The sequence below is a fragment of the Pungitius pungitius genome, chromosome 15 (genome assembly GCF_949316345.1).
Source record: "Pungitius pungitius chromosome 15, fPunPun2.1, whole genome shotgun sequence".
NCBI lineage: Eukaryota > Metazoa > Chordata > Actinopteri > Perciformes > Gasterosteidae > Pungitius > Pungitius pungitius.
In genome coordinates, this window is record NC_084914.1 from 10,592,457 (window position 1) to 10,617,968 (window position 25,512).

The 25,512-nt window shown below is 44.4% G+C and overlaps 3 protein-coding genes across 6 annotated transcripts in view; 1 reads left to right on the forward strand and 2 right to left on the reverse strand.

Annotated features, from left to right (window-relative positions):
* Positions 1–13,242, forward strand: part of LOC119209825 (myomegalin-like) — a 36,397-nt gene extending 23,155 nt beyond the window's left edge. For 2 of the 4 annotated variants that reach the window (XM_037459420.2, XM_037459416.2), the window contains 26 exons: positions 1,068–1,204; positions 1,347–1,468; positions 1,574–1,871; positions 1,994–2,198; positions 2,317–2,433; positions 2,540–2,793; positions 2,904–3,118; positions 3,261–3,378; positions 3,514–3,631; positions 3,709–3,763; positions 4,735–4,982; positions 5,058–5,162; positions 5,257–5,412; positions 5,617–5,850; positions 5,944–6,075; positions 6,154–6,270; positions 6,353–6,542; positions 6,628–6,749; positions 7,185–7,421; positions 7,544–7,645; positions 7,876–8,093; positions 8,184–8,327; positions 8,520–8,658; positions 8,995–9,041; positions 9,242–9,296; positions 10,548–13,242. In XM_037459420.2, the coding sequence (XP_037315317.2) occupies positions 1,068–1,204; positions 1,347–1,468; positions 1,574–1,871; positions 1,994–2,198; positions 2,317–2,433; positions 2,540–2,793; positions 2,904–3,118; positions 3,261–3,378; positions 3,514–3,631; positions 3,709–3,763; positions 4,735–4,982; positions 5,058–5,162; positions 5,257–5,412; positions 5,617–5,850; positions 5,944–6,075; positions 6,154–6,270; positions 6,353–6,542; positions 6,628–6,749; positions 7,185–7,421; positions 7,544–7,645; positions 7,876–8,093; positions 8,184–8,327; positions 8,520–8,658; positions 8,995–9,041; positions 9,242–9,296; positions 10,548–10,678 (4,016 nt within the window). In that variant the 3' untranslated portion in view covers positions 10,679–13,242. The remainder of the gene's footprint in view (positions 1–1,067; positions 1,205–1,346; positions 1,469–1,573; positions 1,872–1,993; positions 2,199–2,316; positions 2,434–2,539; positions 2,794–2,903; positions 3,119–3,260; positions 3,379–3,513; positions 3,632–3,708; positions 3,764–4,734; positions 4,983–5,057; positions 5,163–5,256; positions 5,413–5,616; positions 5,851–5,943; positions 6,076–6,153; positions 6,271–6,352; positions 6,543–6,627; positions 6,750–7,184; positions 7,422–7,543; positions 7,646–7,875; positions 8,094–8,183; positions 8,328–8,519; positions 8,659–8,994; positions 9,042–9,241; positions 9,297–10,547) is intronic. The other 2 variants (XM_037459418.2, XM_037459419.2) reach the window with 2 other exon arrangements.
* Positions 13,243–13,516: 274 nt separating this feature from the next.
* Positions 13,517–18,298, reverse strand: prkab2 (protein kinase, AMP-activated, beta 2 non-catalytic subunit). The gene is made up of 8 exons (XM_037459421.2): positions 18,168–18,298; positions 16,863–17,048; positions 16,565–16,716; positions 16,349–16,442; positions 16,098–16,212; positions 15,863–15,996; positions 15,688–15,756; positions 13,517–15,063 (listed from the first exon to the last, which is right to left on the reverse strand). The coding sequence occupies exons 2-8, from the start codon at positions 17,022–17,024 to the stop codon at positions 14,986–14,988; spliced, it is 804 nt and encodes a 267-aa protein (XP_037315318.1). The 5' UTR covers positions 17,025–17,048; positions 18,168–18,298; the 3' UTR covers positions 13,517–14,985.
* Positions 18,299–18,675: 377 nt separating this feature from the next.
* Positions 18,676–25,322, reverse strand: LOC119209067 (mitochondrial adenyl nucleotide antiporter SLC25A24-like). Its single transcript, XM_037458006.2, has 10 exons — positions 23,381–25,322; positions 23,090–23,216; positions 22,876–22,963; positions 22,631–22,742; positions 21,563–21,721; positions 21,303–21,455; positions 21,085–21,192; positions 20,585–20,752; positions 20,295–20,445; positions 18,676–20,086 (listed from the first exon to the last, which is right to left on the reverse strand). The coding sequence occupies exons 1-10, from the start codon at positions 23,558–23,560 to the stop codon at positions 19,905–19,907; spliced, it is 1,428 nt and encodes a 475-aa protein (XP_037313903.2). The 5' UTR covers positions 23,561–25,322; the 3' UTR covers positions 18,676–19,904.
* Between the last annotated feature and the right edge of the window lie 190 nt (positions 25,323–25,512).

The following is a 25,512-nucleotide window of genomic DNA, read 5'->3' on the forward strand; positions in this document are numbered from 1 at the left end:
AGAGTAAAACTATAATGTGTGTTACTGACGTTTTGAACTCAAATTAGTTTTTTTTTTCTTTATGCCTCATGCATGCTATTGTGGTTTCCATGTTTGCATGGCTGTTCTGCTGTAATGCCAAGTGAGACATTCACAACACTAAAAAGACTAATTCACAAACTAAGGGAAGCTCATGTGAACCTTTAAGTCAACATCCATGATTTCATTAGCTGACAAATACACCCAACAACATTGACGGTTTCAAGGAGTGCCCCTTTCTATATTTCTATCTTGTAGAGTGGTGACAATATGTGCAGCCAGGGCGTTAAACACCAGCTCAGCTTACAGAGCACATTGTTCAATCTATAATAACCCAGCACCTCGCTCCATGAGCAAGAACTTCCTGCTCTCCTACTCGCACCACAAACATGACATTTTACTTTGAAACTTGATTTAGAGTCATATTCTGTGGCTTTGAACTTTATCTATGAACTAATCCCATAATAAGTTCCAGAAAATGTAATAAGCGACCGTAGATACAGACCTTTACACAAGTTTCACATCTACACACTGTGTGTGAGACGTGTGTGTCTGTTGTGTATCATAAGGCTCTATTATGTAGAACAATTTTCCTTTGAAATACCAGCTGAGCATTTTTTCACTGAGCCTCTGCGCCCTGTGTGTGTGTGTGTGTGTGTGTGTGTGTACAATATTTTAACACAAAACAGCTGCAGGCTTATGTCATTTTGACACAAAAATCACTAAACCCTTCATATAAGGTAATACGAATGAATGAAAATTAATTACATTTCTTTCATTTTCTCATAAACACACACACACACACATGCACTCTGGTCCTGGGTGGCACTGCCTTAAGTGTGTTTTTGGCTGGCAGGCAGAGTATGACACAACATTTCCCTTTAGTCCCATGACAAAGCAGTGATTCAGCTTATAGACAGAAGTTCTGGAACGAATGGGATAGAAAGTGGAAGCTGGAGGGAGAGACGATATACAAATCAAGAGTAAAAAGAATCAACAGAAAAGATAAAAGCAAGTGGATGTTTTAAATGTTTGTTGTTTTTTTTCAGAGCTCAGCACAGACGAAGAAAGGGAGGAGGAAGAGGAGGACGAAGGAGGCGATGAAGACGGCAGCAGTGACGAGTTTACGGACAGCATAGAGGAGGATGATGATAAAGTGACGGCCAGAAGTTTGGCCTCCCTTCAGGTAGAATACCTCTATTTACGTTTAGCTGTTGAATCCCTTTAGAGCCCGGCAGTTTGCAACCATATATTTATGCTTTATTATTGAACCCTTTCCCTTAATGGCTTAAATGATAGCACAATAACAAACGCCATCCCCTGTTAAGGCTCGTGGAGCTGACGCTGATTCAAAGCAACTTGAGGAAGCAAGAAAAACCCTTGAAGGCCAGCTTAAAGAAATAAGGTTACAGCTGGAGAAGGACGGATACACCTCAGTGGCTCACATGAGGTGCGCATTTGTCTCAGAGATCATCTGCAGACATTGTGTTTTGATTCTCTAAGCTGTATAGGGGAGGGGCCTAACTTTATTCGTCCCCCTTCCTTGTTCCTCTAGGAGTGCACTGCAGAGGTTGCAGCAGGAGAACCAGGCTTTGAAAGAAACCAGAGGACAAGCTGGATTTGTGGGATCGAGGACAAACCCGGAGAGGAATCACAGGGGTTTGAATCAGGAAAAGGAGCTAGAAGAGGAAGGAGATATCGAGGAAGAAGATGGAGAGGAGGAAACATCTCTGTTGCTGGTGGGAAAGCGAGGTCATCCGTGTGCTGGTCTGAGTGACCAGCGAGGGAAGAGGCTCTGCAAGAGCCCACCGTCCCTGAGGTCCCATCATCATCACACACACCAGCCTGCGACGGTAACACCTTCTTTGCTTAACAGAAATCAAACTTTCCCAACAACGTCTCATATATGTTTGCATGATGAAATGGACACGATGTCCTCTCTTGTCAGAGTTGCTTAAGCGCGTTGCCTTTGCAGGAGGCGGAGCCTGTCGGGGCCCGCAGCGAGGAGGGGGCGCTCTGGCAGGACACAGAAGAGGGCCTTCAAGAGCAGGCGGCCCGCCTGAGCTCCGATCTGGCTCTGAGCCACCAGGAGAACGGGGAGCTGCGGGAAAGGCTGATGGTGTCGGAAGCCACGGTCCACGCTCAGGCTGAACAACTGAAGGACTACCGGGATCTGCTCAGTGAGTCGCACTCAGGAACATCTACCGAGGAACGCATTAGACACATAAAAGGACGTACTCAATACGCTCAAAGGTACAAGTACACGATTCTAGTCCTTTCTTGCTCATGTCTCTGCAGCCGAGACATCCGTCCAGCAGGCCAGTAAGCAGGTGCAGGTGGATCTCCAGGATCTGGGTTATGAGACTTGTGGTCGCAGTGAGAACGAAGCCGAGAGAGAAGACGCCAGCAGCCCAGGTAACAGGCAGACCCAGTCCAAATGTCCTCCTCTCCTGTAAAATGTCCTCTCACTGATCCGCATTAATCATGAATCAATGTGTCTCCTCGCCTCCCCCTCCTTCAGAGTTTGATGACCTGGAGATGTGCACGTCGCTGTCCCATCAACAGGACTATGAGGGTGCTGGCGGCAGCTGGTACGCCGGCAGCTGTAACGCGGGCGAGATGGAGGACGAGTCCGCCTCTCTGCAGCCACTGGTCCAGGATCTCCGCTCACAGCTAACCCGCTGCCACAAGGTGATCCGTGGGCTGCAGCTACGCGTCCGCTCTCTGTCCACCACCAGCGACTACGCCTCCAGCCTGGAGCGAACGCCACGCAAGGTACTGTAGCATTCACCAGCTGCCCCGAATCTCTGGCTCTGCTTTGGGTTCGGTCAATAATGATGCACCTTCATGAGGTTTTACTTTTCCATTCTATCCTCATATTTTAGGTAAACTGGGCCTTTGAGACATCCCCGGCCCCCAGCGGTGTGGAGGAGGATGAGGGCTGGATGTCGGACACTCAGGGCATTCTGTCGGGGCCCAAACCCAGCAGGGAGCTGAAAGAACTGATGGCTCGGGTTGCGTCACTGGAGGCGCAACTCAAGAGCTCTAGACTGGAAGACAAAATCCAAGCAGAGGAGGGGAAATGTGCCACCTGGCCCGGGTGAGAGGACAGAGACAGATGAGACAGAAAGGCCGTGGTTAAAGAAGGCGGCCGCTGTTCAGATGACCGAAGATAACGCGATGACCCGACTCACGGCCCTCTTATCTGTTCCCGCGGTTCTTCTTCTCACTCCCTCCCACAGGAAATACAACTCCCTGATTCAGGCACAAGCCCGCGAGCTGTCCCACCTGAGGCAGAGGATGAAAGAGGGCCAAGGAGTCTGCCACATCCTCACCCAGCACCTGGGTGATACCACCAAGGTGCCCCAAACCCTTCCGCAATGACTAACTAGTGGCATGATTAAACCACATTGTATTCCTAAATATTTCCAAAAGGTAGAAATAATATGAAGTAGTAGAATTCCCACACATACTTATATTCTGTACTACTCGCAGGCCTTCGAGGAGCTGCTGCGGGCCAACGACATTGATTACTACATGGGTCAGAGCTTCAGAGAGCAGTTGGCACAGAACTCTGCCCTGGCACAAAGAGTGGTCACCAAGATCACTGGACGTAAGAAACATCTTCCCACAGAAAAACATGAAAATATGTTCTTGTGGCTCAAATGTTGTGCTGTTTCTCTCCGGCAGGCGACCGCGCAGAGAGCCATGAGGACAAGACGGGCCATGAGTTGCTTGCCCTGAGGTGAGTCGGATCACTAAAGTGCCTTCAGAGGCTTTTATCTGACCAGCAACAATAAAACACTGATCAATAGAATCCCCTGCAGCCTTGAACAGCGTGGGCCTCCCTTAAAGCGATTCGCAGAGCACTTACTCTCCTGTCCGAGTGATTAGTCTACTTTGTCATGTGACCGGCTGCGGCACACCACGCGGCTCCTTATGGCAGAGGGAGACAGAAGGTTGCTGTTAATCCACACGCAGTCCCCAGCGTGGATCCTTTAACCTTAAGTTGATTTCGCTGAATAGACTTATAGTACAGGTGTCACACCAGCAGGGCTTAAGAGGCTCAGTGGGACTGTCCTTTACTGCTGTTGCCACATACAGTCGAGCCCTGTTCGACTGAACACTGTTGGATCTATGCTCCGTCCCTTATTTATGGAATTCTGCTATTTGGACATGAGCAACAGCATTGACCGCTAATGCAATTTCTTTTTAGATTTTTGTATTATTGAGAAGGTAGACTAAAAAGTGACAGGAGTCAGAAGACAGCAGAGGCTGTAGAGCTTCAAGACTTTCTGGATTGATGTAATGGCTCCCCTGTGGAAATTTATGATTTCCAAGGACAGTCCCATCTACAAGAACTCACTGTGGTCTTTTGCTACGGCTCGAGGACAAGCAAGGGAGACAGCTTTTCTTAGAATGCTGTTGGAGAGAGACAGGGAGACAATGCTTCAGCAGCTGAAACAGTAAGGGGGGTTACTTCATAGAGGGAGATACACACACATTTATCTCTACACTCCTCCTTTACTCAAGAATGATCATGTGCAACTTGTGTAGAGCTACATAATATACAGTATATGTATATATATATTTATTTTTGGACTAATCTAAGCGTGCACAAAAAATAACTGTCAGGTAATGTCGAGTAGCTGTTGTTCTTCACTAGTAGCTATCAATCCAAACGGTAATGGTTGATTGTCTTGTGTGCACGCGTAGGCTGAGCAAAGAGCTTCAGCAGAAAGACAAAATCATCGAGTCCCTGCACACGCAGCTGCAGCAGCGTCCAGAGACCCCGTCCAGCTGCCACGCCCTCTCTGAGACCACCGACCAATCAGACAGAACGTCCTTGGTGTCTGATGAGTACAGAACCAATGAGGACTTGGAGCTGTCTTCCGATTTAGACGCCAGAGAATATCATGAGGAGCACGAGCTGGAGCAGCCAGGACAAGGATCCGAACACGAAGGTAAAGTCTTTTCTCGCATGGTCCAACTCTCCATATCAAGGAAACTCCTCTCACTTTCCCATGCCCCTCATTTAGCCCATCCACCTATCCTTCATCCTCGTGGCTTCCTTAAGTCCTCCAGCAGCTGTCCCAACATGCATTGCACGGCCCCTGTGAGTTTGACCAGTCCGTCCTTTGCAGGTATGAGTGTTACAGGTGTTTTTGATCTGCAAGAGTACCCCGAAACCTTCTTTGTCCTCCTCCTTCATGCTCTGCACGTGTCATTCTCCTCCAGCCCTTTTCAAAGAGCCTGTCCCCTACTCTCTTCCCTCTGGCCCTGACGTCTGGGGTAACAAAGTCATTTCTGACCCTCGGCCCAGGGCCCTGTCTGTGATCGCTGTTCGCCCAGAGCTGGACTCGCTGTACAAACTGATGAATGAGCAGAGCAGGGGTGAGGGCCTTGGTTGGGGAGGGGCGTGTGGGGGAGTGATGTGTGAAAACCGTAAATAAGGACACAACTGCCACTATGTGAAACAATCTCGCTTGCAGATTAATTACATACCTCTGTCGCCTTGTGGGTTGTGTTTTAACACACATGTTGCTCTTGTGTGTGTGTGTGTGTGTGTGTGTGTTGTGTGTGTGTGTTTGGTGGCAGGCTACACAGATCCCCATGGAAAGGCTCTGTTCACTCTCACCCCGGGTGCCCACGTCCAGCAATCCCATCCAGCCTGTCAACAGTACCTGCTGGGTGGCATTCCCGAAGGCCGCTCGATAAAGTCCGACTCGGGCCTCGTGACGGGGCGCACTTTGTGGGACGTTGAAAACACGGCTCGGCGAGGTGGAGGCTACTCTGGATCATCGGCTCCCCAGCAAGGAAGCAGCTACGCAGGTGTGACTCTCGACTGTTAGTAATCAATATGCAAAAAAAAAAACTCCGAAGAGTCAAATGGTTATGAGCGTTTTGTCGTTGTTTTGTCTCTAGGGGTGAATTTGATAGAGGAGCACCTGCGGGAGGTGAGGTGTCTGCGACAGCGTCTGGAGGAGTCCATCGGGACCAATGAGAGGCTCCGGCAGCAGCTGGAAGACAGACTAAACTCAACCGGGCGGGATGGAGGTATTGCAGCCATCGCTGCAACTTTACCACTTGTCTAGGTATATGTAGGGAATTAAATACAACTTTTCTTTTCTCCAGGGGCACCAACAAACATCTACATTCAGGGACTGGACACTGTCACTCAACTGTCCAATGAGATCCGAGTCCTGAAGGAAGAAAACTTGGGTCTAAAGTCCCACCTGCAGGCCAGCACAGGTACTTCATATTCAAGTTTAAATAATTTTCCTCAGGAATATTTATGTTTTCCCATTTTGAACTCTTTCAACACTTTCCTCAGACACTCGTGAGGAGGTGGTGCAGTTGCGGGAGGCGGTGTTTGCGGCACGCGCCCGCCTGAAACAAGCAGAGCTTGAGGCGGAGCAGTGGAAAGAGGAGCTCAGACGACTTCAGGCCCACACCCAGGAGCAAGGACAGCAGATACACATATTAAGGCAAGAGCGGCAGGCCAGTCAGGAGAAAACCAACAGGTGTGTGTGTGTGTGTGAGACTGATTTGTTGTCTGTGTGAGTACACATCTAAGCGCTGACTGAATATACTGTGATGTATCCTCAGGCTCCAGCATGATGTGTCTCTACTGCAACAGCAGCTATGTGAGAGCAGAGAGCTCATACACTCCCTGCAGAGTGAACTACAAGTGTACGATCGAGTGTGTTCCAGCACGAAGGCCAACAAAGGTAAGGCCTGTCCATTGTGCAACAGCATTGCTTGTTCTTTGCTCTTGGGTTCTTGCTTGTCTTTTAATGTCTATTTATGTTTACCGATTTCACCATCCTGTGTGCAGCACACTTGGGAATAAATGGTTCTGATTCTTATTTGACTGAATATACTCCACTGTATGTTGGCGCTATCTGGTGATAGTTTTAGGAACGGCATCGTGGTGGATGTTTATTGGCTAAAAGCACTTTGCTCCTATTTTCTGATTTCTGATTGTTTCAAACAACCGATAAAAAAATGCTGTGCTACAAAATGATTATTCTTTTAAGCTTTAACATCGGCCCAAGTACTAAAAAAAAGGTAATTCAAGTTAAAATAAATACCCTCCAAACCCCAAGGGGCCACTAAAGCAGGACCCAGTCAGACTCTGCGGTGATTGTGCGTGTGATTTTCAGGCTTCCTGTGTGAGCTCCCAGGTCTTCCGGTGGAGCTGGGGGAGCTGCTCGCCGAGGTGAGGAGCCTGCGGGCCCAGCTGCAGAACAGCGTCCAGGAGAACAGTGCCCTCAAACAGCTGGAGCTCCACAAGCAGCTGGAGCAGAAGCTGGGCGTCGGCTCCCCTCGGACGCCCTCCCTCGCCGCCCTCACCGCCAGCCCTCAGAGAGAGAACTTCTACAGGCGACAGCTGCTGCACGGTGAGACGCCCGCTTCCAGGAGCCGCACAGCGTTAGCGCATTAGCAGTTTGTGAGGCCCAGTGTGCTGCGGTGTGGTTTGCTCTGTGTCCAAGTCTGCTTTGTGTGTCTGTGTGCTCCACAGACCCAGCTCCGTCTCCACCGGTCAGGGACATCGGCCTGTTTAACTGTGGATCTCCCGGTCCTCCCTACCCGGACCTGGATGACAGCCACAGCACTGCAAATGGTGTGATTTTATCTGCACTGCATGTTTGCAACTCTGTCTTGAATGTGTGGTGTGATTTCCCTGTAACAACAATAATAATAGTATTTATTCACTATGATGTATACAATTATTGTTAGTTATATAGATATATAACCTCTGAACTTGCAATACAGTGGCAATCCAAAAAAACATGATAATATCATTCAAAGTCCTTATTCCAAATGTTATCCAAATTGTGTTATCCCCAACAGACCCTCTTGACCCTCACTCCGAGCTGGAGGGGGAGGCCCCTGATGGATCATTTGCAAACCGTAATGGCCGCCACGCCATCGGTCATGTGGATGACTTCAGTGCTCTCCAGCAGCAAGTCCTGGAGGGAAAAAGCCTCGTGCAGCGCATGGAGACAACCCTGCAGGCCTGCCTCGGGCCGCAACTGCTGGAGGGCAACCAGAAGCAAAGTAGTGAGCTGGTAAGAGCCAAAAGGTCTAAGACCGATTTTCAATGACAACAAGGCACACCTATAAATATCACACAAGTATCTAACAAGGTCTGCATGCAGGTCCTGGGCTACGGATGTGTGAAGAGTCTGCTGTCCAACACCAAGACTCTGAGACAGATCCTGGAGGAGGCCATGTCCCTGCTGAGAATGTTCTGGAGAGCAGCTCTGCCCAGCACTAATCCCTCAATCCAAAACCTCAAGAAGGTTTGGGACACATTTTCATCTTTACAACCTTCAAAGTATAGGCCTGCAGTGAGCAGCAGGACGTTATATTAGACTCACAATAATGTAGGAACATGACACTGTGTGTGTGTGTGTGTGTGTGTGTGTGTGTGTGTGTGTGTGTGTGTGTGTGTGTGTGTGTGTGTGTGTGTGTGTGTGTGTGTGTGTGTGTAGGAGCAGTGCATGCAAGAGGAGATCTTGTCGCTGAAACTGCGTATGTCGGAGCAGGACGATGTCCTTAAGGGGACGATTCACAGACTGAGGAGCACCAGCCGCACCAAGGAGAACATGGAGCACTTCATTGTCAACCAGTGTAAGTGTCTCTATGCCTTTGTGTGTATTTGTGAAAAAGACGGAGGCAATCTTGCCCAAAGCAGAACTCTCAGTGATTCTCAGGCAAAGACGAGCACGACCGAGTTCTGCTTACGCTGCAATGTGCGCAGCCTGAAAAAGTGAAAGGAAAGAAAAAAAAACTGAAAACTGAATCAATTAATTATAAATCCAAATGTTTAAAAGGCTGATATGTGTTACTGTGGTTTGCCTGTTATTGCATGCAGCATATAATGTGTTGACACAGAGCTATCCTCTGTGGGCTCAAGTGTCGTGTAATACAATACACACACACACACTTTGTCCTTGTGTTGTGCAGTGTCGAGGACTCGTGATGTCCTGAAGAAAGCAAGGACAAATTTAGAGGTAAGCCAACATCCCCATCATATCCAGGATATCATAAATGATATGTGTATATGTGTGCGTACCCCATAGCTCACAGTGTTATGTGTATAAGTGTGGTATTTTGTGATATCCCTGGTGTCTTCATCACCTTTGGCTTTCCTGCCTTTCTTGGTCCTTGTGCCCTGCATTTGTGTCTCCTCTCCTGCTTTAAACTCCCCCAGAAGAATGAGCTGAGACTTTCCTCTCTAAGCTCCTCCTCTTCCTCTCCTTATGATGGTAATTGTTTGACATCTTGTGATCTTGCAAACAGGTACATGTTGTCCCAGATGCCATTTTTTAAAATGACCCCAAAGGTTATCATTTTAGACCAAGTGTATGAAGGACAAAAAATGACTTAAGTATAAATAAATAAATAAATAAATGAATAAATGTATGAATAAATGCATAAATACACGTATTAATTAAATAAATGCTTATATAAAATAATAAATACATGAATGTAATAATATAAGTTTACACCTAAACAGAACATAATTAAATATATATATACATTTCTGTATTTCTACATTTATTTATTTCTGTATTTCTTCATTTACTTAAGTATAAATAAATAAATAAATGAATAAATGTATGAATAAATGCATAAATACACGTATTAATTAAATAAATGCTTATATAAAATAATAAATACATGAATGTAATAATATAAGTTTACACCTAAACAGAACATAATTAAATATATATATATACATTTCTGTATTCTGTATTTCCAGGATATTTACGGATTTATTTATTTATCCCTGTATTTATTCATACATTTATTTATTTATACTTAAGTCATTTTTTGTCCTCCATAGAAGTGGGCAAACTGTAGAAGTAAATACGCGTGACAGTGTGTTCTGGGACAGCTTTTATCTCTGTGTGGATTTGCTTCTTCTAACCATGCCGTCACGTGTGTGTGTGTGTGTGTGTGTGTGTGTGTGTGTGTGTGTGTGTGTGTGTGTGTGTGTGTGTGTGTTTGAGTAACATCATTGCTTATTCTCTGATCAAACATCCTCAGCTTCTCACCAACAACCGATTGTTTTTTTGGGAATGGTATTGAAACTAACACTATGCAAGAGAAATGATGCATGATTGTACCCTAAGTATCTAGTTACTGTCAGGAGACATTTTAGCTCAGTTTAACTAGAGACCACTAGCTCTGTCTGAGGGTAACAACATCTACCAACTGACCACTATAAGGCTCACTAGTTAACACTGGTTTGCAGAGATTTAGAGATGACTGCAGCTGGTGATGAAAAATAATCCAGTTCATAACTGGTGGGGGACTTTTTTTACTCTTAGACTGAGCCAGGTTAGCTGTTCTTTTCATATCAACATTCCCATTAAAAGACGTATTTGCCAAAATGTACAACTATTCTTTCAACGTTTCACCTCACCCAAAGTTTGTCTGTTTGATTTATATGAGGGTCGTTGAATAATGACACACATCTAGTCTCTAATGCCTCCCTTTGTCCCTGAACTCAGTTGAGGACCCAGGAGTTCCTGCCGGAGGGGGGCCTGCTGATCGCAGTTTCGTGAAGAGCAGCGGTGCTTCCGGAGCAGCAGCCAATCAACGTCCAGCTGCGAGGAAGCGCAGCAGCCAATGCCTGCATTAGACTTTTAAAGAACCAGCCTCCACCTCTGACCTCTAACCTCTATGCTGAAACAGCCCCCCGCAACAGCCTTTCACCCCCCCCCCCCCCCCCCCTCCCCCAGTCTCCGTCCAACCATGCATCCATGCGTCCCTCCTCCAGGCAATAGGTGTGCAGCATAATGCGCCTCTTGAGCCTCCCACCACATGGGTGGTTGTCTTTGAGCGATGCCGTCGGCGGCGCGCCTCATCGTGTGCGTGACTGAAGGTGTTTGAATGGTGCCTCTGGTGGTTTTAGTGAAGTGAGTCCTACTGACGGAGCTGGTTGAGGATGCTCCCAGGCGCTGATCTCAGACCAGGTTTGTCTTCTCAAAGTGGTTTCAGAAGACTTTTCGGTTGTATTATAGAAACTTTCAAGTTAATGGTATGGGATTACGAGGTTTTAAAAATAATATATTTACAGAAAAATGAATGAATTTTATTTGCAAGTTCAAATCAAAAGTTTCTATAGTACACCTCCTGATCTGTGTCTAAGAGCATCTTCTTTTTAGAGCCAGACAGCATGCGGACAACAGATGGTCATGCATGTTTAATCGTGGCTTGAGGAAGGACACACCACGTGTGTGTGTGTGTGTGATCAATAACTGCTCACTCAAAGACAAGACATCCAACCATTGACAGAAGTGCAAGGTTACTTGACGTGGCACTTTTAAAAATGAATTCATTGAATATATTATTATTTTTGCGAAGGCAATGCAAGGAACAAAGACATCCACGATGTAACCCTAGAAACAGTGGAGGAATGTACAGGACGTGGGCGCAATGTGGGGGAAGCTCATGGAAGCTTTGTCAGACGAGGGATTGAAAAGGGAAACAGAGTCAGAGAAAGGTTTCATTTTAGTCACAAACCTCTTTTACAATTCTAACAATGCTTGAAATAGAAATACTGAAAAATTAAAAAGCGAAGGAGCCATTTTAAATTTATACTTAAGGCTTCAAAAAAATCAGTCAAATATTTTTTATTCCTGAGAAAGAACTACACAGAAATATGTTAAACAAATTTTAAAAAGAGGTTAAAGTGCTGAAATGGAACCAGGCTGAACACGCGTATTCAAGCTCCTCCGTAGGAGTCCTCATACGAGCATGTGCAATAATGATGTTTCTTGAATGATATTCTGCACCAGGTTTGTTTGTTTTTTGCTTTGCTTTACACCGTATTAGCAGTCACACTCGTGATAAGCCATGACTCGATCATTGTTACGATTGTACTTTTTACTGGATCGGGACAGTGGATTGCCAGTACCTGCCAAACTTTGAACCTGGAACTCTTCACTTGCCATCGACTTGCCTCATCCATGCGAATGACAAACCAAACCCAGGTCGGATCGGAGCGCAGGGATACAAAGTCATCCTTATCTTCTGAGGGCCTCCAGAACCACGGAGACAGCAACCGTTAGACAGCTACTTCAGTTCACTGCGAATTGTGACAAAGAAATTAGCTCCTTTTTTGGACCAAAATTGTGGATTTTGCCACTTGGCCGTGTTTTATTGTCTTTGTGTTTTTTCTCTCGGTTCAGCATTCCCATGGCAATGGCAATTTAGGTCATGAAGATGTTCTAGATGATGCAAACTTTGGCAGGCTACTGGTGGGATCATTGCTCCTTAATTCACTAACTTGTGACAGTTGAGATTTAGTTAGATGAGTTCTTGCTGTACATTAGCCATCTTGTGCTGTAAATAACCTGCTTGTCTGTGTGAACCTGTGAGTGAATTTGTGAGTGCGTGCATGTGTGTGCGAGTTTAAAAAAAACATCCTACATTTGCTTTTTGCAAAGTTGATTTTCGGGGTATCTGTGCAATAGCTTTATGTGTTTTATTTTGATGTTAAACATCATTGTAATACAAGTATGAATGCTGCATTCACTTCCTGCAATGTATGATTTATGCATTAGAGGAACATGTCTCTTTGAATTACTTAGTCACTTAGGCTGGTAAGAAATCCCCAACGATGCCTTCATGATATCTTAGTCAATGATCCCTATATCAATAATAATGTTGCTTCGCTTGCGTTTCAATTTGTTAGCTTGAGAGCTTCTTCGGCTGCAGAGTTGGCCTCGAACTAGCGCTCATCTACCGGAGATCTGCCAAATTAGTTTGCGCACGAGTTCAAATAAAAAGTGGGCATGTATTTCAATGGATATAAAAAAAAGTTTGATACTTCCTTTTGAAATTTAAAAAGCCAAAAGGGAAAGATTTTGAAAAATGGTCTTGTCAAAAGAAAAAGCCAATGATTGGACAGCTTTTGATCCACAAAGCACCTTGTTGCTCTCTGTTAAGAAGGAAATCAAACAGCAGGTCAAAGCAAAGTATTGTTGGTCCTGATTTCCGTATGCATATACTGCTATTTGATTGGTGCAGCTTCTATGTGATAGGAAAGCAGTTTTTTCTGAGTTTGTGCATAATGAACTAGAAGGCCGATGCAGGAGTCGTATGGATCCTGTCTCTGATGACAGTTAACAGTGTGCTGTGTTGGCAAAGTATTACCAGTGAACGATTTAAAAAAGGAATTAATAAAACACGTCAAGATTGTGTGGTTTTCTGTTATAGAATGTTAAATCGAATTTACTTGTTGTATATCTGGATCTCCATTAGCTTCTGTCTGTGCTAAAAGATTAAAGTTTGTGCTTTTGTTCATTTAAAAGTATCTTAACGTCAGATTGTTTCATCAGAAATGATTCTTGTCAGAAAAAACAAACAAAACCAAGGAAAAAACCTACGATGATTATATTGTTTGGATTTGATAGACACATGTAAAAGGAACAAATAAACATTATCAGATGAACAAAGAAAGACCAGGCAGGAATTAGGACCAGCGTATCCGCTCTTTATTTGCAAAACCGTGTACAGAGAACCACCTGCAAAGCATTTTAAAACATTCATGAAACCGTTTCAACATTTTTGGGGTTCTAGCCTTTCAACACCACACCACAATGGGGCTTTCCCCTCAATGTCTTTTCATGAAAAATCCTCTTTGGACAAAACATCCCAACCAGGCTCAACATTCAAAAATACTTTCAGAGCGTCTAGTTGAACATGAAGAGGAGGTATGAGCGCCCCTTTTATGAGTCTGTGTCAACCATTGATACATACGGTATCAAACAGCACAACCTGACAAAAATAACTAAAGTACACACCTTAAAATCCAGTTCATGTCTAATGGCTTTGCAGTAAAAGACACTTGAGCAAACATTGCACAACTCTCCCTCCTCACAGCCCTATAAATTCATCTGAATGTGCACCAAACTCAGTAAAAGTGTCATTGCCTCGCAAGTTGGGAACGTTGGATGCTTGCGAAGCAGTTTAAACTGTTGAGGTGAACAAAAACCTACAGTACATTCCCATTTTGCAGGTGCACACAAAAAGCACTGCAAGGTCCTCTGATCTAAAGAAGGAACAGCAAACATTGGGCCCCATAAGCTTATATCACCGCTCCAGCTCTCAGGATGGCAAATGTCGAGATAAAAAGGCAACATGCCTTTGACCTCCATTCTCTCTGTGGAAAGTGGGCTTCTCTTGATGAAACAGACACGTACTCCTTCTACAGTGAGCAATAATAGCACTTTAGGCAATGTTATAGATTCCTCTGCGTGATAGCTTAACTGTCGAGAATTCAAAGATACATGGAACAGGGACCGTTAAGATAAACTGTTGTTTTGCTGCTGCCCCCCTCACTCGACTCCTGGTTCGGATGTTTGGGAGCCCATGTTGAGTTGGGTTCTCTTTACAGCTTGTTATTGCACTTCATGTTTAAGCTATGCGCAGTCTGCTGCTCCGTTCGACATCCACACCACAAATAAGGTCAGTTCAAAATGTAACACAACAACACTTTAAAATCAAACTGTGGATCTACACCAAGAACATTCTAGACCACTTCACTGTAGGAGAGCTTCCTTAAAATCACCATGGCAGACACTTGCCCAATTCACAGATCAACTCGGCCCTCGTTTTCCACACGGTCATGCATATATTCACAAGGTGCAGTCAAAACAGTGATTTAGGCAGTCTCTCGTCTGTCCTTAGATGTCACAGGTAAAAAGCCACAGTACGGTTTTCCTCTCGCTCCAACGCACTACACACACTCTCTACTTTTATCCAGAGCCCTATGCAGAAAGAACCGCAGCCTTTGGAAAACCAAGCTGAAGTCACAGCCATTTGGCTCGCCTGTAAACTTGTTGCAATGCAACACTTAGCTAAATGTGATGATACGAAACCTCGCAGACAAATAGAAACATGCTGCTCTCTAAAAGCGCCGTGGAGCTCCCGAGTTGTGCTTTAGATAGGCTTATAAAGCAGAGACGTGACGTATTTCTTCTTGTATCTGTGAGTAGCACTCAGCACCATTACTCCATCCTGCACAACACAACACACAGGAAAACTCCTGTTAGAAATACCAGACGTTGAGCAATTAAAATGTGTAAATGTGTATTACTGCAATCCTAGCATTTCTAGTAAAACCATTGAGTGTCACTTTAAAACCTCTAAGGGTATTGGATAATAAGAGTAATAGGGTTTGCAGCAAACCATTCTTTGCTATGTAAAGTGAGTGAGGTCATTTCTACTTTTACAGAGCCACCCTCTCCCTCTGTGTCTTTGTAACTTGACTATGTGTGCTTTTTAGTGTACATTAGTGGACGAAGCGTAGCACCTACGCTCTAGTTGGCCCTCGTATTAACACTACGAGCCGTTAGCTCAGCCGTAGCCCTGTTGAGAGCCATGTGGGGGTAATAAATATGCTCGGAATTTGGTAGCGAGTCCTTTCAATAACATAAGAAGGTACGCAGGGCTATGTCCTTTTATGTGTGTGTAATGTAACAGACCATGATATTTAAACAATTGTTAGGGATTTCTAGCCGCTCCATAGAATTGAGTTGCTTAGGGATATACAATTAAAAGAGCTTGAGGGGGGGGGGGGGGGGGCTGCTATAAACGTCTGGAAACGTGTGAAGCATTTCAGCGGTTTCCAGTGGAACCTACCTTGATTGAGAGGGCATAGAGGTGGTTTAGCATGACATGGTTGGGTTCAGGCAGCAGGGCAGGGTCACACTGCAAAGAAAATAGAAAGCGGAAAACCGGTTTACGGCTTATTAAATCAAGCTTGGGGGAAAATGACAGTTTTAAATCGGAATCGCAGAAAGATTAAGACCCTGACAGATATATTGGTGTCCTTGTTGAGAATGACTTGAAGGAGGTGAGGAGGGAGTATGGGCGGGGCTTTGAAATGCTCCTCCGGCCTGAAGACGTACTGCTCCTGCCCATATGGGCCTGGGGGCGAGCTGGACAGATCTGCAACCATTAAAAAAAGGCACAATAACACATCTGAAAGAGTTTAAAGGATTAATTGAACTTTTCATTATAAATACGATACAGTGTTCACAGTAGCTAACCCGATGTGTCCGAGCACTCCAGAGAGTCAACGTGAAGGGCGTCAAACACCTCAAAGTCAGACTTCTTCACATGGATTAGGTTGTTAATGGTGCCGAGTTGACTGGTTACAACTGCCTGCATATGAGAAATAATACAAGAACAACTTGTTTTATAATTGTTTTTAACACTGTCCACATTTCACAGGAATTTTATAAGGATTTGATACAAAAAAAACAGTCTGGAAAAACACCACAATATGAAACTGACATACCTCTGAGGAATCATGCACCCACTGTCCATCTACAAAAAACTTGTACTGGTGCTCTCCTTCTGGCAAGTCTAGGATTGCTACAAAGTCGTTATGGCTTTAGGGCAAAAGAGAAAAAAAAGTATTATTGCAATACTGATCATTACTCTAGAAATACAATATGTGGTTGGAGCTTCCAGTACTATTATGTACAGCATGTGAAAAAGCAAATATGTTTACCTCTTATTTAGTGGTATCTTTGTGCTCCAGTTATTAAATGAACCGGCGATAAAGACCTCCTTCCCCCCTCCTGCCCAGCGGATGACTGTGGGTCGGGCCTGAGGACCAGTTTTCAGCTGGTCAGCCACATCCGATTCTTTGTCTCCCAACACCTAAAAGCATGAGTAGATATCACTAAACTCAACATACACATTCTTTAAATAAGCCTATCCAACAAATGGCACAGAAATGAAAGGTATTTATGTGGAACAAACAGCACAATAATCTGTATGTCTGCTTCTGTATTTTCCAGCAGTACCTTTGACTCTGCCCCATGGGTGTTGAAGATGTTGGGGTCGTCTGTGCTGTCCACCATCTTGCTGCTGCTGATTTCGTGGTCTTTGTGACTGCCGCCGCTGTCTGAGCGGTGGGCCTTGGCTCCATGCCGATCTCCAGACACTCTGTCACTTGTGTTACCCATAATGGCGGCCTGTTTATGGGGCGACTATTTTTGGGAACAGACCATAGACTAAATTATTATTTAGCTATTTCCATAGATAAACTAAAGGAGTCAGTACTGAACCACACGATAGTTGGTGTTGAGTTCATATCCCTTCATAAGGTTGGTAATGTCAAAAAAAACAACAAGCTGAACGAACGGGTTACAGAATCTCAATAATACAATTATCGGATCAACCCAAAGATCTTTTGTATGGTCTTACTTTCATGCAAAACCATTTCCATAAATGCAAAACATTAACATGCCATTGACAGCAGGTTGCAAAGTGTTGTGAATGCTAGCAATGGACCAGCCCCAGTTTGTGACTCCTCTGCTACTAATGTCAGGTTTGTCCCAGGCTGAAAAGCTCTCACTAACTATTGTGTCCTCTATCCCAGATTTTAGTGGCCTTTGTTAACCTCGCACAGATTTCTCCAGCCGGGAACCACTTGGAGACAAATTTACAGCTAGACACGCTGATCCCAAGGGGCTAAATCACTTGGAATTTGTAAATGCTTCTTAATCTAGATCAGTTGCCCTCTGACGGTCTCCGTGGCATTTGGTTCTGCCACTAACAAGTTCATTTAATATCTTGTAACCGCTTGGTTGAAACACTGTTTTCTGGGCCACGGATTATTTAAAAGCCAGGTTCCCCAAAGCGATTAATAGAAAGGCTTATCGGTTTGCCAGACAGCTTCAGATCAGTGTCAGGACAGTGTGAACCTGCACCTGGGTTAGCTACCTAACGTAAGTTAGCTAGTTAGCTAGTCGTTACTTCCCCAACGTTTCCACACAGCTGCGTCCCGTTAACGCCCACTAGCTGTCCCTTAACTTAACGAGCAACAGGTTCCTTCCCAAATTGAGCCCCAGAGACAACGTTGCCATTAATTGACAGCCGTTAATAATCGTGAATTGCTAACACGAGTCGCAACCTCCTAACGCGTCCCCTCCGTTGAGCGGGGTCGACCTCAAAACACTTCGAGGGGAGAATATGTTTAGCTTGCAGTCGGCTAGCTGCCTAGCTGTCAACTAAATTGTTGCGCTGTTTTCATTTACGACGTCAGTGTGGATTATTACACCGCGACACACACTTCACCATATAACATCAGTCACGATAAAACTCACCGTAACCAGCTGACGTTACCGTTAGTTAAGATAATGTAACATTAATGACTACGTTGTATTGTCGGCGGGTGGTCACGCTTATTCAGCCAATCAGAGCGAGTGGTGGTGCCTCAACTACGGTGCGCGCCAAGGACAAACTTAGTAGGACCGTTCGCCTTTTTCATCACAGGGCCAGAAATAGGTTTCCACAAACCCAGGTGGCTTGAGAGGTAAAGAGGAAATTGTTTACAGACGCAAGACAATTGCATTCAAGCAGCAGAACATTATGTGTTTTAGACTTCGAAGGCCTCATGCGGCGTTCGTCTGACATTTATTCATGAATAATCATTAATAGCAAAAGTAATAGACTGCACACACTTTCAAAGTTATCTTACTTGGATAATGTATCTTCATTTGCTACCACGGGATTTTTGGTATAAAACTTAAAAATTATTATTACGATCTCATTTACTTCTATTTTACATTTTCAGTTTTCAGTAGGGCATGGAAATCAGAATCAGAATCAGAGTGCAAGTGTCTGGTCTTTATTAGCCACCAGGTAGAGCTGTTAACTCAGCACAGTGATCCCCACCCAGAAGAGGGGAACTTTACACCACTGAGCCATTTGCTCACAAGTAAGCCTTCCAAGAAAGACCATGTTAAGATTCCAAGTCAAGTTTCAACATGTTCAGGCTTGAAACTTTTGAATCATGACCAGTTTTTGTAAAAAAAAAAAAAAAAAAAAAAGAATCCAGATAAAAGTATCATAATAAAGACAGTAGGCTGTGTCGAAAAAACACAACGTTAGAGGGAACAGTATCCGCTTGTGGGAGTCCAAGGGGGTTTTAGGTTGTTACAATCATGCTGTAATAAAATTAGAAGAAAAGACCGACAAAAACACCCTTGCAAGTCAAATGACCAGCCATTGTTTACCATGAATAACAGTAGCCATCACCAAAACCAGAAAATGATCATGAATAAAAACATATTTATATACACATAAATGCGTGCAAGAGTAGTTATGTAGTAAAAAACACATCTGTGGTGTTAGACAATTCCCATTAAGTGGCTGTAAGGCACATTTAAATTATTATCAAACAACACAAGATTTTTAATTTTGAAATTGCACAAGACACATTTGTCTTCACAGTACTCCAGTGATAACAACTTAATGATTTTCAGAGCATTTAGTTAACAGCTGCTGACTGGAGCCCTCTTGGTGTTAACAACTTAGAAAAGTGTTAAATGAACTCTAAATGGTGTTGACTTCCCCAACCGCTGTAGTCGGGTTTTACCTTAAAATAAGAATATTTCCAATGAGAAATAAATCAAAATTTTACCAGACAAAATATTTCTTTTGTAAATAAAAAACCCCAGTGTGATCCATTTAGCTACACCTTTGGTTATTTTAACAGAATAACAGTAGGAGAAATTTCACCACCCATCATGCATTATGTATCTATTTAAAACATCTTTATGTCTAGTCTTGTTTGGGATAGTGTACATATTTTGGGGAAGGGGGTATGTGAAACAATAGAATAGAAATGAAAGCATGCTCAGTAGGAACGACAGATTCTTTAGGTGCTGACAGACGACCCTTACAGCAAAATCATACAGCTTTCCGTCCCCTGAACTCCTTCTGCCAGGAGGTGGAAGTCATGCTCTGTATGATTGATTGTCTGTCGGGTTTTCTCGGGAGTTATTTCAAGCATTTTCAAGTCTGACAAATTAATTGTTGCGTTCCATTTAGTTGCAGCATCACTTGGAAATTCCTAAGCCAGTCTTCATGTATTCGTAAACCACATAGCTAATGCTGACAGCCGGAATGACTTTCATGAAGTTTGGCAGGATGCCCCGGTAGAGTCCGAAAAAGCCATCTTTGGCTACAATGTTCTTCATCAGACTGCTCATGGAGGGCTGGTCCGATGCATCCAGAGAGGCTGGGGAGAAAGAGGAAGTTAGCTTGTTACTCTTGTGCTGCATGTTGAAAAAGCACCCTCCTCACCCTCTTCATCACAGCCCACTGATGATATCATGTACAGAAAATATTGAGTGCTGTTACAGCTCTGTCACCACTATTAGTATTTTGTGCGCTATGCAAAATGCGTGTCAAGACCGGTTTGTTATCGAATGTCAAACTGCGCTTACCTCGTGCCTGCATCCGTGTGCGCACGAGTGCGAGTGGATAGCTGGCTAGCTGGCCACAGGTACTAGAGATGGTCCCGCAGCCCACCAACACTAGAACTCCAGGGTTTGCCGAGTCTTTGGCGTAGCGTGACAGCCACGTGTTCTTCAGAGTCTGACAGACAGGAGCAAGAGAGACAGAAAGAAGCATTTTTCTCATTTTACGTAGTCCTTAGGGGAACTGATTTACTGTGCATGTTATTTAATTAGGTGCACTCTGTTGTGATAACTGAGGAAAGGAGCAGAGTACATACCTCATAAACAGCGAGGTCTATCCCGGCGTAGGGAATGATGCCCACTAAGTTTGGAATGTAGCCCTTGTAGAAAGCCTTCAGACCCTCCTTTCTCAGGATTGTCTTGGCACAATCGAACATTCCCGAATACTGGCCAGTTTTCCTCAGGGTCAGTCTAGTTTTTAATACCTAATCGACAAGGAACAGATTCATTTCGTTTGTGTGGTATGTCCTTGTTTTGAGGAACACATCCAACCATCCATCTTCAACCGCTTATCCGGGGGCGGGTTGAGGAACACAAGTAAATACAATACCGATATTACCATACCAACTGTGCCAGAAAAAGACTCAAGGTCAAATTTAGCCGTAATCTTTTCTGGTCACAGACAGATGACGACTCAAGTGGCCGAAGCCACGGTAACAGGTCACTGCACATTCCAGAGGGGTAAAAAGCTCAAGGCGCAGCGGTATGACAAAGGGCAGCTGCGGTACGTTTGAAAAGACGCAATCCGTTAACGTACCTCCATCGGGTAGATGGCCGTCTGCGCTGTGGCCCCGGCCATAGAGCCGGCCATGAACCTCTTGTGCGTCTCGATCTTCTTGCCCTCGGAGGACAACAACTTCTTGAACTACATAAAACACACACACGAACGGAGAGAAAATGCATTATGAACATATTCCAAATGTTTGGAATTTTAGAATACCACTAAAGATATAACATGTGCATTATAGAGCTTACTTGTTCATATGCCATGAATTTGATTGCGGTCTCAGGTGCAATCTTTAAAACGTTGATCCCATTTCCCCTCCACAGTGAAGAGAGACCTCCTTCTTTGATCATCCGCCTGAAGCCCCCGACCAGGCTTATCGGGTTGGTCTTAGATGAGTGAACCTGGAGCACAAATGCATTAGTTTTAGCAGGTCAGTTTCACTCATCGCACACGTACACGTTGTTGCTTGTCAAAAGCATTTGTCCGTTTGTTATTTCCCGCAGTGCACCTGCATGAAGACTTTCATTCGGTCCAGAGGGGCGGTACCGGTGCGAGAGACGGCCCCCGCCGCTGCACCCGCGGCAAGCTGCTTCCACCAGACACCGGAGCTCTTCTCCTCCTCTGTGAATTCATCTGGGATGGCAAGACTGTCGCCTATGTCCAGCACCTGGTGATCAAATACATACATACATATATATATATGAGCGAATGAATAGTCAGATAGGAGACATGTCTTTCAGTATTATTGCTCCTTAAAGCCTTAAAAACACAGACGTCAGCAGTATGTCAGTTTATGACAATTGACATATGCAATATATTTAAAAACACTATGAGATGTCTTAGAGCAGAATTATCTTTGTGTGTGAGATTGCATCTCGCTCAGGAAGTCACATGTGACGAAAGACAGCAGACAGGAACTTCTCTTTTCGAAGTCTGTTTTCACAGTGTTCAATCTCCCCAAATGACCAGTTGTGCACTGGAGGGAGACGGCAGCCTTTACACAACCTTCAACATAAGGTCGCGGCCAGGAAGTAAAAACATTGAAACCATTTGCTTCTTTTCTTGTATTTTTCATACAACTTGTTCGCAGAAAAGGTCCCACTGCACACTTATCCTTTAGCTGGAACTACTTTCCAAACAGAACGTTTTTCAGAAAGCATAAATGTGTCAGTGACAAACCCGGTCCGGTGGGAGCTTAATGCATTGCAGCACGGACACGCAGGGGCTCATGCAGCCAGTAGCGTGTCCTGCGGTCACTCCCTTCTATGGTATGAGAATGCAGTTTTGACGGGTTTTGTTTCTTCGGACACAATAAGTGTGCTGTGGACTGAGAAGACACACACACAACAGGAACGGTCACAAGAGCAGCACTTTTGCACTAAGAGGCCGAACGGTTCCAAAATGTGCTGCTGTGACCCAATTATGTTGGACTGTTTTATCTTTCAAAGCTCCTGGCAAAATGTAGACTGCAGGGAAAAATCCATAACAGCTCACACTAGAGGACTAGACGTCATGTGATTAATTCCACTGTATTCTGTACTCTGCAGAATGTGTGTGTGTGTGTGTGTCCCCATACCGAGGAGTGTTTCCAGTAGCGTATGATCTCTTCCAGGTTGTGAGCAGGGCAAAACAGGAAGTGTTCTCTCCACTCATTCCAGTCCACCATCATGGTCCCATCAATGTCCATACTAAGGAGACACACAATCACCTGTTAAACCATGATCTACGCTCACAACAAGCACAACACTGCCCACACCGCACCTTCAGGTGGCCTAACTGAGGTTCTGAGTAGAAACATGTAGATACAAGTGGAGGTCAAACCTCTGTAATATTTTCAGGGCATTCTCTGTGCTGATGTCCATGCCCAGTTCTGCAAGGGACTGCTGGATCTCCGAGGCATCAATGCGCCCTGACACAACATAAAAACTCTCCTCAAAAAGGCTGCAGTACAAACAGAGGATATACATCCGGGTAAATAGCACTACTACTTGTGCCGGGCGTTTGGATAGGTGACACCTCCTCACTCATCTCCTACCATCGTTGTTTCTGTCCAGGCTCTTGAACGTCAGCCGCAGCTTCTTCTCGTGCTCCTTCAGATATTTGCTGAACTCGGTGAAGTCGAGACTCCCATCTTTGTTCTGGTCACCGGAGGACACGATTTCCTGCACAGGGGGTTGACAAGTTGCATTCGCAGTGAAATGGCAATACGGGAGAGGGACAGAACACGGACAGCCAGTCGTGTCTTCACACACCACGAGGAATTCTCCGCAAATCCTGCAGGCCAGAGCGCAGAAATTCCCGTGGATCCCTTCTTTTTGGTATTTACCTGTGCGGCACCGTGGCGCAAAATGCCCATCGCTTTGAGGCCCGCTCGTAACTCCGCGACGTCCACCTTCCCATCCTTATTGGTGTCCAGCCTCTCAAACAAGTCCTGGTACGGTCTCTCACTCCCGGCGTCCCAGCACCGGGCATTGGATAGTAAAAAGGTCCGTAGCGCCTGGTTCATTTTAGGGCTGAGAGGTAAGCAGCAGTCGCCCCGCAGTCAGGATCGGGTTGTTATTTCATATTAATATATAAAATATCGTGGGAAACCTTGCAAAAATCCAGGAACGAGCTCGGCGTTCGCGATGGGAAAAAAGAGGTTTCTTTAATAGTGTGCAGAGGTGTCCTCCGTGACGTTTCAGGCAAACTGCAGCTATAGGGGGCGGAGCAACAAAGGCTACGTATCTCTCTACGGAAGAGCAGAAAAGATGGTCTAATAGAAAAGTGGTGGAATAAATATCCCCTGGATTAACCGTATGCATAATCCGGTTTACGCTTCAGCTGTTTTTCCCCCATCTGTCTGTGTTGCCCTTGCTTCATGTGATACGTCCTGATGTATTAGGTAGGACATGTAATCTTCTCATTTGGCACAACGTGTCAGGGAAGGGAATAAAACAGCTTTTCGCTGCAGCGCGGTGTCGTTGCGTGGCCACTAGAGGGCGGAGTTCCATCTAAAGGGTGGCGCACTGATGGAGAGGAGAGGAGGGTCAGGGGTGTGGCGTGTGTGACGTCTCGGTGACCCTCAACACATTTAAGCCTAGGACGTAAGAATTCATCACTCTATTCTTTTTTAGTTTTAAGACACTTCTAGTCAGTGTTATCAGTTCCATTCCGTTTCTTATCCTATTTTGCATTTAACATCACTGGTAACTGCTCTAATGAGATTGGACATATGTGAACAGTTTTTGACAGTAAAAAGTGTCCGTTACAAGTTACATCTTGCATTAAAAAGGATAATTCAGTAAAAGTATCTAAATCTAACGAGGGTCATTTAAATACTATTAAAAACATGGGACTATAAAGCAGGAAGGAAATGTTGTTTGTGCACCGTCATACTAAGTATCATACTAGGACATTATTATTACTCAAGCATTTTATTTCTGTGGTATTTTGTAACTATTTATAATGGATTGTAGTTAATTATAATTTATTTTTTAATCAATATTTTTATTTCTTGCTTTCATTCGTCGAGGTTGGTAAAAAATGACAAGAGCGGAACCCAATTAGCATCCTTTCAATGCCTATTATTATAAGTCTAAGCCTCAAAATGATTACAAACCTATTTAAATAATTAAAACATTTAAAATGAAAAGAAGCAAATGTAAATTTAGGAGTCTTAACTTTTTATCCCTGTCCATCAACTCATTGATTAATTTCCTAATGTATTCAGTTATATTTACATGTAGTACATTTCATTTCAAACAAAACATCATTTTTAACTAATAACATATTGTCTGATAACATATTTAATATCTATCAAATCATTGTAGACAAGTACAAATATATATATAAATATTTTCCCCTAACATATAATGCTGTAGCAGTATACAGTTACCCAAAAGATGCATATTGCACCACATTAATTGAGTATCAGCAACCCAATAGGCTTTTTATATGACATAGACTATTTTTGTATTTTGGGCACATTACGCTGATGATACTAAGTAAACAATGAACACATTGTGTGGTTTGGCTACTTTCACTTATGAGTTAGTGATTTGCATACTTCTTCAACCACCGTTTAGAAATAGATTCAACATGAAATATACTAAGCTGTATACACACCATTAGTATGTTCTTGCTGAATACCTTTACACTATTTGGTCTATTCATATTGGCTGTGTAAATCTCTACCACCTGTTACACGTTCAAGTTAACTGGGATTTGAAGCATTCTATGGATAGAGTCGTCATATATTTTGTTTACACAGAGCCTTTATCTTCTGTAACGTGCCTGAACGATTGGGTCTTCCTCTCTCCCCACTCCCCACTCCCCTCGCACGCGGTGGCGGTCACGCCGGCGAGTGACTCCACTTCGGGGGGTGTTCGCTCCGAGTGGGTTTTCCGACGTGAAGTGCGCGACCGTTTCGCCGATCGGTATTTTCCCAGTGTCCAATCAAACGCTGGAATCCCCGTG